The 13,748-nt window shown below is 35.6% G+C and overlaps 1 protein-coding gene across 3 annotated transcripts in view; it reads left to right on the top strand.

Annotated features, from left to right (window-relative positions):
* LOC149789476 (uncharacterized) overlaps nt 1-13,748 on the top strand; it is a 287,180-nt gene that overhangs the window by 95,704 nt on the left and 177,728 nt on the right. For all 3 annotated transcript variants that reach the window (XM_089971479.1, XM_089971480.1, XM_089971478.1), the window contains exons 13-15: nt 524-737; nt 4,230-4,294; nt 12,408-12,502. In XM_089971479.1, the coding sequence (XP_089827605.1) occupies nt 524-737; nt 4,230-4,294; nt 12,408-12,502 (374 nt within the window). The remainder of the gene's footprint in view (nt 1-523; nt 738-4,229; nt 4,295-12,407; nt 12,503-13,748) is intronic.

Below are 13,748 nucleotides of genomic sequence, written 5' to 3'. Positions count from 1 at the left end.
AGAGGCCAGGAGATGAAAATCATGAAGGTAATAAGAAACAAGAATAAAAGGAAGTCTAATTTTCTCTCATCTGCTAATGTGCAGATGAAAAAGCCAATTTGAAAACATCTTTTATACCTCTAAGCATTCAACAAAATGAAAATCTCTCTGAGACAGGTGTGTTTGGCTGTCATTAGAATATACATAAAACTGTTTCCTACTGCCATTTATGGCTAAAATGAAAAGAATATCCAGGGGAAAATAAGTTAACGAGAAGCTGAGTTGCCTTTTGTGATCTTACCTATTCCAGTGTATTTGAACCTTGTCCAAACTAAGTATCAAGAGATAGGTGCAGTAAGTACTACTGAGCCTGTATGAATACAGTATAACCTAGAGAGAGCATGCACCCTTATAAAGCAGTTTTATGAGTCAGTAATTTTAATTAATAATATTTTTAATCATAATTATGAATATTCTGTATGTACAGACCAAATGTGTAGGAGGCATCAGTATTTTGCTATGCATAAATTCGTGAAATTTGTAGGAGATGCAGAATGAGAGAAACCGAGAGCTGAAGGCAAAGATTGCAGAGCTACAATTTATGATTACTCATCATGAGACCAAGATAAAGACACAGGAGAGTGAAGCACCCCCATCCTCATTTCAAACAAGCAGGACACTACCTACATCAGTTGATCCTGATGTTTCCCCACAACCACCCTCCCCTCAGTCTGCACTTCCTGCACTTCAGATACCAGGTAGTGCCTTCCCTTTTCTCATTTTTTTTGGTCTAATTCATTGCAGACTACATTTACTTTTAAAAAAAACTCATTTTCTCAACAGTGATTTTCCCTGCTAGAAACAAAGAAATTGTAGGACACATTTGCTTTACATAAATCTAAACCACAGTATTATGGTAGATTAGCTAAAGATCCCATAAATATCGATTAAAATGGATCATCTTCTCATAAGCATTGAGCACTTGTTCAAATGGTTTGGCAATCATAATATTTCGTTTCATGAAACTTTAAGGAAAACTCTCAAATTAATTCAGCAGATTCAGTTTTGAAAGTTTTTCCAATATTAGTCAGTTTGTCCAGTATACTCTTTAATTTTTAATTAGTATTTTTAAATTTATTCAAATGTAGCTTGCCTTAAAGGGCCTTAAAATGTTGACTAAAACTCACTGGCAACCAACAGGTAGTCTGTTTGAAAGTAATTTTGTTTTATCTTGTCATTGATGAGAATGGTATGTAAGTAAATGCTAAGTATACTTTTGTCTATATGCATACTGGAAACAGAACCAGTATGTGAACACAAATAAAAGGGAACCACTTACTCAGACCTTAAGATATAGAAAGATCATCAAGTTCATGTGTGTATTGATAATGTATCACATCATAAACTGTGTATCATAAATCATACCAACATGAGCACATGTGTATCTTTTCACTCCTCCAGATGTTACAGAGACTCCAAGAAATTTAGGTTACTTTCTTTTCTGCTGCTCCATTGTGTGATGTTCCATTATGCCAGTTTGTCAGCTGTTCCATTGTGTCAATTTGTCAGCTGTTTCATTGTGACAATTTTTCAACTGTTCATTGTGACAATTTATCAGCTGTTTAATTGTGGCTATTTGCTGGCTGTTCCATCATGGCAATTTGTCACCTGTTCCAGTGTGACATTTTATCAACTGTTCCATTGTGACAATTTGCTGGCCGTTCCATTGTGGTAATTTGTCAACTGTTCCATTGTGACAATTTGTCAGCTGTTCCATTGTGAGGATTTGCTGGCTGTTCCATTGTGACAATCTGTCCGCTATTCCATTTTGACAATTTGTCTGCTGTTCAAGATAAGAAATTCTTTAGTTATGAAACTGATGGCTATATCCAATAATGTAATAAAACACTGTTTTACATATACTGCTGTATCCAGTAATGTAATTAAGCTCTGTCTTACATATACTGCTGGATGCGGGACGTTGCGGGTTTGAACCTGTATATGGCATGATGCCCCAGTGCTAGACATCACTATAAAATGCCACACTGCAGACATAGTAGTGATATGAATTAAAAATCCAAATCACACACACACACACACATCCTGCTGTGTCCAGTAATGTAATTAAACACTGTTTTAGATATGCTGCTGTGTCCAGTAATGTAATCAAACACTGTCTTACATATGCTGCTGTGTCCAGTAAAGCTACATTAAAAATCCAAATCGCACACATATGCTTCTGTGCCCAGTAATGTAATTAAATACTGTCTTACGTATGTTACTGTGTCCAGTAATGTAATTAAACACAGTCTTACAAATGCTGCTGTGTCCATTAATGTAATTAAACACTGTCTGACATATGCTGCTAGGGGCCCCAAGTGGTCTAAAGCACTCACCATTCCGGATCACTGCCATCTCACCTCTGTCTGTGTGACTTCAGGTCCAAGGCTCGGCTGGCCTGGGTACATGGGAAAGCCTGCCAGTAGCTTCTCATGGGTCGGTGGTTCTTCCCTGGGTTTTCCAGAGTTCTTCCTCCACCAGTTATGCTGTCCGCCATGTATAGCCTATCTTGTGCTGAAAAATGGCGTTAAACCCTAGAACAACAACAACAGCATGTGCTGCTGTGTCCAGTAATGTAATTAAACACTGTCTTACATATGCTGCTTAGCAGATGCCTCACTTGGCGCTCAGCATTAAGAGGTTAGTGGTCGGTCTAGTGTCAGGATAATGTGACTGAGTGGGACATCATGCTACATGTCTGCAGCATGATGCCCCAGTGCTGGACATCACTATAAGCTGCCACACTGCAGACATCATTGTGATATGACTTGAAAAATTGATAAAGCTATGTTAAAAATCCTAATTACACACACATGCTGCTGTGTCCAGTAATGTAATTAAACACTGTCTTACATATGCTGCTATGTAGAGTAATGTAATTAAACACTGTTTTACATATAATGCTGTGACCAATAATGTAATTAAACACTGTTTTACATATGCTGCCATGTCCAGTAATGTAATTAAACACTGTCTTACATATAATGCTGTCTCCAGTAATAAAATTAAACACTGTCTTACATATGTTGCTGTTGAGTCTAGGATTCGGCCAATGTGGGTATGTGAGAAAGCTTGCCAGTAGCTTCTCGTGGGTCAGTGGTTCTTCCCGGGGTTTTCCCGGGTTCTTCCTCCACCATTAATACTGGCCGCCATACATAGCCTATCATGTGCTGAAAAATGGCGTTAAACACAACAACAACAACAACAACATATGTTGCTGTGTCCAATAATATAATTAAACACTCTTACATATGTTGCTGTGTTGAGTAATATAATTAAACACTGTCTTTCATATAATGCTGTGTTGAGAAATGTAATTAAACACTCTCTTACATATACTGCTGTGTCCAGTAATGTAATTAGACACTGTCTTACTTATATGTAATTCTGGGGATGCACTGTCTTATATACAATGCTATATCCAATAATAAAAGCCCATCACATTCCATGGAAACTCAATACACTATCTGTCTTTCCAAATTTTTTAGAACATCTGACATAGCATCATTTTCAACATTGCATCTCTAAAGGAAATTCTTGTGTAGTGTCTGATAATGCACACAGATAAGGTCAGCTGTATTAACTGAGGATTTCAGAGAGACTGATAGCAACATTTCCCATAAAAGTATATTGATTCCATCATGGACATTCACCACCAATGCAGTATTGAATATAGCAGTTGAAATATGTTCCATTTGTTGGATATTTGTCTGAAGGAATGCTATTTTGGATGCAGTAATTGTATTAAATCTGGAGGTGTTACTGAGCTTGGAAAACAGGTATTTATGTCGCTCTGGTGATTACCAGTATTTTTTTAGCTGATATTTGCATTAATTAATGTAGAAGAATGCCATAGTCAGACAACTTTTTCTGGTATTTGGGAGGCTAGCATTAGTCAGACACTCTTCATAAGAGGAGTAAGTTTAGTTGACATTTAAACCATGCTGGAGATCTGGTGCAAGATCCATGGTAACAGCAATGTAAAGTTTGCATAGCAATAGGCTGCCACATGTCTGTCTGTGTACACTTATGTTTATATTGTACACTGTGATGGAATTTTTCCATTGTCCATTATTTTTGGCTCAACCATGCAAATGATAAAGTCAGATTTATAGGATTCAAGAAACATTTTTTAAAAAGCTTAATTTCTCATTGATATTTTCTTTTTTTCATTTCTGATTAATATCCAGAACAAGCTTATTCAGAAACTTCGCTGCAGCTCTTAACTCCAGAGGTTGAGTTGACCACACGTAAGGTAAGATCAACATGTTTATGTTTATCTCACCTCTACAAAGTAGATGAGAGCTGTTCTACACAGGTAGAATCATACATATGCACAGCCTCAATGAGTTTTAACCTTTCTTTCTTCCAGGGCAACAGTCTGGAGCAAAGTTCATAGCACCTACCCTCTGGAGAGTGGTCTTTGGGCTATCTTCCATCATGCATGTTTATTAGTTGTACTTTTTTGAATAACTTTGAGGGTTTAACTCAAAGAGTTCATGCTTCACTCCTTTTGGTTCAATTTTGAGTGTTGAGTTCAATTTTCAAGCTCTGTTCATGCTTGAATTATCAAACTAAATCAGGCATGTGCAACTTCTGCCAGGGCATGGGCCTTGATAAGCAATTTTTAAAGCCACACCAGGTGATGAAAAAAGCAGACAGAACCAAGGTGCAAGCCATAGTTTGCACATGTCTGAACCTAATGATTGTATGCATCTATGTTATTATCACATCCTTACAACAAAAGGTCACTGTGACCTTCATTTCACTTGTTACTGGCTTAGGGTACATTTTTGCATTTAGATCAATTCAGAACATGTTCTTTGCAGCCTGTATTTATCCTGTTATACCTAGATTTGTGAAACTTGGTGAAGAAATGCATTTTGATAAGTACTGTTAAGCACTACACCTTCATTATCAAAGTAGGTCACTCTGACCAATAGTTCATGCTTCATTGACTTTGGTTACATTTTGTTTTTCACTGTTCATGTTAGAATCATTCGGCTAGATGATTGTACACATCTGTCTTAATGCAACACCCACACAGAAAGGACGCTGTGACCTGCATGTCCCATTTTACTGGCATGAGCTCAGATTTCACATTAAGCTCATGACCAGGTAAGTTTTTGGCTTGTTATTTGCATACATTCCTATATAGAATCATGTAACTTTGTGAGGGGATGTATCTTAATTAGCACTACTCCAGGCCTTCATTTCAATAGTAGGTCATTATGGCCTATATTTACTGTTCACTGACATGGGTTCAGTTTTGTGTTTGATGTTCAATTTTTAGACACCATTAATGCTAGAATCATGAATGTTCTTTTATTGTATTGTTATTATTGTATTGTTAATCAGATGGTAAGTTGGCTGATTAAAGTTAAAATTTAAAAAAGATAAAAGGCTAAAATGTAAAAAGAAAACAATTACAAGCAAGAAATTTGGCCAGTATTTGCTATCAAGATTACTTTAGCCTGAAATTATTTTCTGCAAGATAATCCATGTTTACAAAGGCTACTGGGGTCTACTAAATCTTTATAGAGATGGACAATGTACCTTGATAGCACAGTTATGAAGAAAAAAAAATACCTTTTATAGACAAATGAATTTGTCAGCCACGTTTATGTATATATTATTAGACTTTCACACCATTTAATTCATTTTTTACTAAGCCTGCTCTGGTGGAACCTTTATATCGTGATAATTTTGGCATCCATTTTGGTTTTCACACATCTGTACATCAGTTGCATACTCTAGATTAAGGTCAGTATTAAATTAAGATCTGTTTTTTTTTTTATATAACTTTTGTGCTGAATAAAAAAGTAGGCATAAGGAGGTGATTTGTTCCATGAAATAACTTGAGTATCTGACCATTACCAAACTTTGTAATTAGATTGCATTTTGGGCAATACCTATCAAAAGATCAGACTTCATGGTCACAGGGGCAGGAAGAAGAAAAACTGTTTCTACACAGTAACTGAACTTGTATTCAGGTACCTTGAACAAACTTTGTAAATGGCTTGCATTTAAAATACAAAGACATCATTTGGGATTAGAAGGTGAAAGATCAGTGTCATGATGATTCTAAGAAGGATACTACTTTCCACATACCACATGTTCTTTATCACATTTATCATGTATTTAGGCTTGAATATACAGAAACACAGAAAGAGTGAAAACAACAAGCTTTTTAAAATTTAACAAATAATTTATTTTCCTGGAAAGTTCTGTAAAAAATGATAAAAGGAGAACTTACGGTTTCAAGAATCAAATCCAAAATTAATCTTAAGAATAATCCACAAATTAAATTGCAAAAGTCCTAGTAATAAATGTTATGATAATCTCAAATTCTAATCCTGATGTAAAATCCAAGATGGATGACGATGACGTATGCTGTAGTCAGTACTGAGCTTATCTACAGTTCCTTGTAGAAATACAAATAATGGCACTCCAGTGTTGGAAATCCAGATTGAATTTGTAAGCAATGTCTTTCCCTGTGTGAGCACTCTTCAGAATATTTCCAGACAAATAACAGAATTAATCCTTTTTGAATCCAAGTGATTAGAAATAACTCCAAACAAGTAATTTGAATTAACTCCAATCATTACAACATAACACTTTAACTGCCCATCTTCTACTAAAAATTATTTCTTTGAAATACTGAGTTATATGGGCTTTCTAAACCATCAACAAGGGTCATGTGGTCATGTTTATATCACTTAAAAAGAATATGCCTTGATTAGACCAATGATTTTATTCCCAGAATAAAAATATAAAAAAGTGTTTACTTCTTAACCCATGTAGTTTCATCATGACATTGATAACAACCAATCATTTTAAAATAGAACTTTGTTTACTAATTCTGTACCCAGGTCAGAATTTAGATCAACACCTGTTGTTTATAAACTAACAGTCAAGGTCAAACCATTTCCTGAAAAAAGTACCATCTATAGTGAATAAATATTCATTATAATAGCATATAATAGAATAAAAATTTTAAAACTGATAAAATTAAATAAAATATATATATTAAATCAGATATTATTTCAATCAAGCTTCATGGATGGCTTACATTAGAGATGAGGAAGATGCTGTTTTCTTTTGGGGTCAAAAGGTTAAAGGTCAAGAAGGAAATTTTATTCCACCAAACAGCTTGAGCACTGCATCACATGACTCAGCTTAACTTTATAGAGGCTTGCACTTCAGACAGGAAAGACTGTTGAATTTGTAGTTGAAAGGTAAAAGGTAAAGCTCAGAAGAAAATGATTTCTACAATTCATCTCATGTCCTCTGCCACAAACAATATCCTATCATTGTTGATAATTTGCATTGGAGAAAAAGAAAGGCACATATTGATATGGGATGTAAAAATCCAAGACTAGGAACATAACACAGGAAACAAAATAGTTTCTGCAAAAATAACTCTAGTGTTCTGTATATGTTATCTTTATTCAGGGGAAGGATGATACTTATTGATTTCAAATTCAACATTTTGAAAGTTTGACTACAAGAAGTTTAATGATACTGTTTACCATAGTGAGATTGTTTTATTGTATGATTTACACTACTCTTGTTGGACTTTGACTTCATTGTGGTAGTTTACAGAATGGTAATACAGAAACCACAATTAGGGATATCAGTAACAGATATGAATAGACAATTTTACCTGTTATAACTTTTTATGGAAAGGGTGAATTTCAATGATAGAAGTTATATTTCCCTATTTAATAGCAGTAGTACTTTCCTTTTCCAGGACTTTTAGTCCAACCTAATTATTCCATCCAAGTATTGGAAGGCCAGAATTTAAAATAACATGATCCAATCTGACACCTTCAGTAGCTCCACTTCTTATTGAGATCATTAGTCTCAGTCATATCTGTCCCAGGTGCTTCCCTTTGCCCTTTGGGTCAGTGGGTCTTCCTGAGGGTTTTCCTCCATTAAATAGCTGCCATGTATAGCAAGTCATGTGCTGAAAAATGGTGTGAAACCCCACAAACTAATGTTGGGGAGAACTAATGTTGGGGAGATGTATTCCTTTGCTAAGTTAGGATTTTAAGGTTTTATTTGGTACCTCTAAAAGGAAAAGGAAAGGTTAGAATCATCTTTCTGAGTGCCTGTGGTATTTTGGCAGCAACTATTCATTTCCAGCTGGATTTTTCCTTGCTGTTGAAAGTGCTTATCATTACCTCACTGAAAGGGACCTTTCTTTCATGAGAATTACAGCCCATAAACATAGGACTATTGCTACATCATAGGTTTATTTGAATCACTCTTTGTACATGTTAAAAGAGTCACCTTGAGGCAGTCTCACAATACCTTTTCAGTTTACCTTTGATCTTTGGTACATCGGAGTACAGGGATTTTCTTTGGACACTAATAGAAATGGCTAAGCACATGGCCCAACCTTCTACCAGTCTTTAGTAATGACTACTCCTACCATACAACCTAGCTGGAGACAAGGTTGTGGTTAATCCACTTGTAACTGACAAGCCTTGCTTGGATCAGAAAGTCAATCCAATTGAAAAGGAATTCCCTGATGTATTTCCAGCTTGTGCAGTTACCAGAGCTATGGCAAAGAAAACTCTTGAGAATGATGTTGATACGGAAAGTATACCTTTAGCTGACACATGTATTGGTCAGGCTTTGATGAGGTCACTTTAACTCCTTGTTTGGATCAATCAGAAGGTATTGATCACAGTGATCCTCTTTTAATGACTCATTCTCTTTATTCTAAACAAGGTGATAAACGACAATCACTTGTCATCAAACAGGAAAAAGATCCTGAGATTTCCTGTTTGTTTCAATGGGCCATTAGTGAAACTGAATCTGCTGAAGTTCCTGTCTGTTATTTCATTAAAAATGGAATTCTTATGAGAAAATGAGACCTCCTGAGGTACCTGCTGATGACGAATGGTCAGTGAACTATCAGATTGTAGTTCCAAGACCTTACAGACAGGAAATACTTAGTCTGGCCCATGAAACTCCATTGGCTGGTCATTTAGGGATCAATAAAACTTATCACAAGATCTTAACTCACTTTTATTGGCCAGAAATCAAAAGTGATGTTGGTAAACACTGTAGATCTTGTCATACCTGTCAGATGGTAGGAAAACCAAATTGGAAAATTCCCAAGGCTCATCTACAACCTATTCCTGCCTTTGATGAACCATTAAGTAGAATTATGGTAGATTGTGATGGTCCCTTGCCTAAGACCAAGTCAGGTAACCAATACCTGTTGACCATTATGTGTGTGTCAACAAAATTTCCAGAGGCAATTCCCTTGAGGAATATAAAATCTAAAACAATAGTAAAAGCTTGGATAAAGTTTTTTACTCAATTTGGCCTTCCCAAGTCCGTACAGTATGATCAGGGCTCAAATTTCATGTCTGGAATTTTCCAGCAAGTTATGTATGAATTAGGTGTTCAACAATTCAGATCTTCTGCCTATCACCCTGAGAGCCAAGAGTCATTAGACAGATTCCATCAGACTCTGAAAAATATGATTCGATCATATTGTTTTCATATGGATAAAGACTGGGATGTAGGCATTCATTTACTAGTGTTTGCTGTTAGGGAATCAATCAGTTCAAGAATCTTTTTTAAGTTTCAGTCCCTTTGAACTGGTTTTTGGACACACTGTGCATGGACCATTGAATTTATTGAAAGAGAAACTTCTTTTTAATGAAGATTCTTTAATTAATCTTCTGGATTGTGTTTCTAATTTTAAATACAAGTTGTCAAAAGCTTATGAGGTCGCAAGAACAAATCTGCACTCTAATCAATCCAAAATGAAGCCAAAATATGATAAAAACTCAAAGGAAAGAATCTTTCAGTCTGGTGATAGAGTCCTGGCTCTCTTGCCAATACCACAAAATCCTCTTCAGACCAAGTATTATGGTCCCAACACAGTTGACAGGAAAATAAATGATTTAAATTACATCATAAATACTCCTGGAAGGTGGAAACAGAAACAACTCTGTTACATTAACATGCTAAAGAGTATATTGAAAGAGATTGCCACGTTAAACATGCAATTAATTTAGTTATACCTGCCCCACTCAGTGAAGTTATAAGTGAAGGAATATCTTCAGATTCTACTGACATTGGAGTGACAAGTCTTTGAATTCAGAAATTATGAAAGATCTGGACCAGAAACTTTCACATTTGCAAGAGAAAGAAAGAAATGAACTTAAACAGTTATTATTTGAATATGAGCACCTATTTCCAGATGTTCCTACAAGGACAAACAAAATTTTCCATGACACTGAAATTGTAAATTCCAAGCCTGTCAAACAGTACCCGTACAGGATGAACCCTCTCAAACAGGAATACTTGAAAAAAGAAATTCAATATTTGCTGAAGAATGATTTTATAGAGCCAAGTAAAAGTGACAGGAGTTCACCATGCCTACTTGTTACAAAACTAGATAAAACTTTCCATACGTGTACTGATTATAGGAAGGTGAATAGTATGACAAAAACAGATTCATTCCCATTACCAAGAATCAATGATTGTATTGATAAGATCAGGAATGCCAAGTATGTCACCAAATCTGACCTTCTGAAAGGATTTTGGCAGATTCCACTAACGGAAAGAGCAACAGAAATTTAGGCATTTGTGACTCCAGATGGACTTTACCAATATAAAGTAATGCCGTTTGGGATGAAAGGATCGCCAAGTACATTTCAGCATCTCATGAATATGATTACCTCTGGTCTAGACAATTGTGATGCTTACATCAATGATGTCATCATCTACAATGACACCTGGAAAGAACATTTAGCAACAATTCGGAAATTCTCTGACAGACTCACTGAGGCATGTTTGACATTTAATTTGTCTGAAAGTGAGTTTCGCTGTGCTAGTGTAACTTTCCTAGGACACATCGTGGGACATGGACAAGTTAAACCTATAGATGCTAAGGTCAGTGCTTTCTCTGAATTTCCCCTGCAACTGCAACTGATGCGATTTTGAGGTATGGCCGGATACGATTGAAAATTTTGTTCCAGTTTGTCTATAATTGCTGAACCCCTGACAAATTTATTGGGTAAGAAAAACAAGTTCTTTTGGACTGAAAAAATATTAGGAGGCTTTTGACAAGTTGAAAGCCATACTTAAAAGTGATCATCCAGTGTGCTAATTTTCCAAGAAATTAAATAAGCACCAATGAAATTATTCATCAATCGAGAAGAAATATTTGGCTTTGATATTTGCATTACATTATTTTGACGGATTCGGCCAGTGTGGGTATGTGAGAAAGCTTGCCAGTAGCTTCTCGTGGGTCAGTGGTTCTTTCTGGAGTTTTCCTGGGTTCTTCCTCTACCATTAATACTGGCCACCACGTATAGCCTATCTTGTGCTGAAAAATGGCATTAAACCATACAACAACAACAAAAATAACAACAACAACAACAACATTTTGAAGTTTACTTTAGTTCAGCTCCTTCTTCTATTATTGTATTTAGTGACCACAACCCCGTTACTTTCATCAGCAAGATGAAAAATAAAAATCAAAGACTATTAAGGTGGAGCTTGTTGTTACAGGAATATAATCTTGACATCAGGCACATCAAGGGAAAAAATCATTCAATAGCAAATGCACTTTCCCGTGTATAATAAAATATTTTTTCATGTACACTGTGTAATTTATATGGGTTCTTTTAAACCTCATGTATAATTATCTGTGGTAAAAAGAAAGCTTTATATGCACATCGTATTGTAGAGGGATGTATGTGCGTATGCTATTGTAGATGTAGGTTTGTGCATATTTTATTGTAGAGGGATGTATGTGCACATGCTATTGTAGAGGGAGTTATGTGCATATCCTATTTTATAAGGAGGTATGTGCATATGCTATTGTGGAGGGAGGTATATGCATATTTTATTGTAGAAGGAGGTATGTGCATATACTGTTGTAGAACGAGGTATATGCATATGCTATTGTAGAGGGAGGAATATGCATATCCCATTATAGAAGGTGGTATGTGAATATCCTATTGTAGAGGGAGGTACATGCATATCCTATTGTAGAGGGAGGTATGTGCATATCCTATTGTAGAGGGAGGTATGTGCATATGCTATTGTAGAGGGAGGTACGTGCATATCCTATTGTAGATGGTTGTATGTGCATATCCTATTGTAGAGGGAGGTATATTCATATCCTGTTGTAGAAGGAGGTATGTGCACATCTTATTGTAGAGGAAGGTATATGCATATCCTGTTATAGAGAGTGGTATATGCATATCCTGTTGTAGAAAGAGGTATGTTCACATCTTATTGTAGAGGGAGGCTAAAGAACTGGAAATTTTAATATTTGTGCATTTTAAGATCATTGCAAGCAAAAAGTGACATGTTTTATTTGTTGACAGAATGAAACAAGCAATTATCAAAAGCTGATTGCAAAGAAGAACTTGACTTCAGAACTGGACAAGATGAAGAGGGATGTACTGAGACAGAAAATGAGGTGTGAGAGCTATTGCACTTTAGTTTTTGATGGATTGTTATGAAGCGTGGTAAATATTAGGGTTGTCATTTAAAGATGTGCATATTGAAAAATCACTTTGTTTCCATTTTTAATTTCTGCAATTACTTATCCTGCTACTACGGAATAGCTAACCTTTTTTGTGCCTTAAACGCACCATCCATTCATTGTGAATACATCCTCCCACAGAGTGGTAAAAAGTCAGTATGACCTTTTACACACTGCTGTATGTTGCATGGTCATGTGCAGAAGGTAGATATTAACTGTCATATTTTTCACAAACGCCATACTGTGTAGATGTTGGCCAAACTCTCACAGAAAAATTATGCCAAATGCAACTTACTGCAAATAAGCAGTCTCCTACTGCATTTATTAGTCTCGGTGTCAGCTGTCTGTTCTGTTTTCAATAAGAAATGGTATTGTATCCTTTTCCCCTTTAGAACTTAATTCCTTATAGGGGCTTCTGGGGCTGCCTCATGTTCCATCTTTTAGGTGGACACACATTCCTTACATATATAAAAAACACTTTGGTATGGGTAAGTCTTTGTCTTCTAAGGAAAATAACAATAGGCCCTTCTTAAAGAACTGGAAACTTTAATATTTGTGCATCATTTCCTCTATCTTCAATTTCACTGTCACACTGTATACTTTATATGTTTGCCCATGCTACATGTTGAGATTGCATAGGTGGTGCTCTACAGTTTTATATTAAGTTGACTCTATTCCTATATTCTAAGACTTCTTATTTCCCCATAATTAAGGTCACTACTCACACAAACATGCCTCATGCCAAATTATGTAAGCAAGAGCAAAATGAGCATAATTAGCTTATTTTCATGCTTAACATCAATATGAATGTACCATTTTATTCAGAACATCATACATAATTATATGAAAATAAAAAAAATAATTGCGAACATTTTTATATTTGCTTTAAGGTGGTGCTCTACAGTTTCGTATTTTGCATAGGGTTAGGATTTTAAAGAAAAATAATTTCCCTGGCTTTCCTCACAGGTTATACAGGCTATTTAAAAAAAGACCTTGTATATCTTAGGTATAATTCAAAGAACCTTTAATTCCTTTTAATTTGGTGTATGATTGATGGGTGTACTATGGGTTATAGAGTATACAGCTTGGCCTTACTTCAGATGTGCACCTTTCAAAAAAGTGCTAGCTCTACTTGGTCATTTTCACTTCCTGAACTTCAGAGGTAAATTGTGTAAAAAAG

Source organism: Sinohyriopsis cumingii, chromosome 10 (genome assembly GCF_028554795.1).
Source record: "Sinohyriopsis cumingii isolate HCF-2022 chromosome 10, ASM2855479v2, whole genome shotgun sequence".
In the NCBI taxonomy this organism is placed as follows: domain Eukaryota; kingdom Metazoa; phylum Mollusca; class Bivalvia; order Unionida; family Unionidae; genus Sinohyriopsis; species Sinohyriopsis cumingii.
This window is presented reverse-complemented; position numbering and strand designations above follow the sequence as displayed.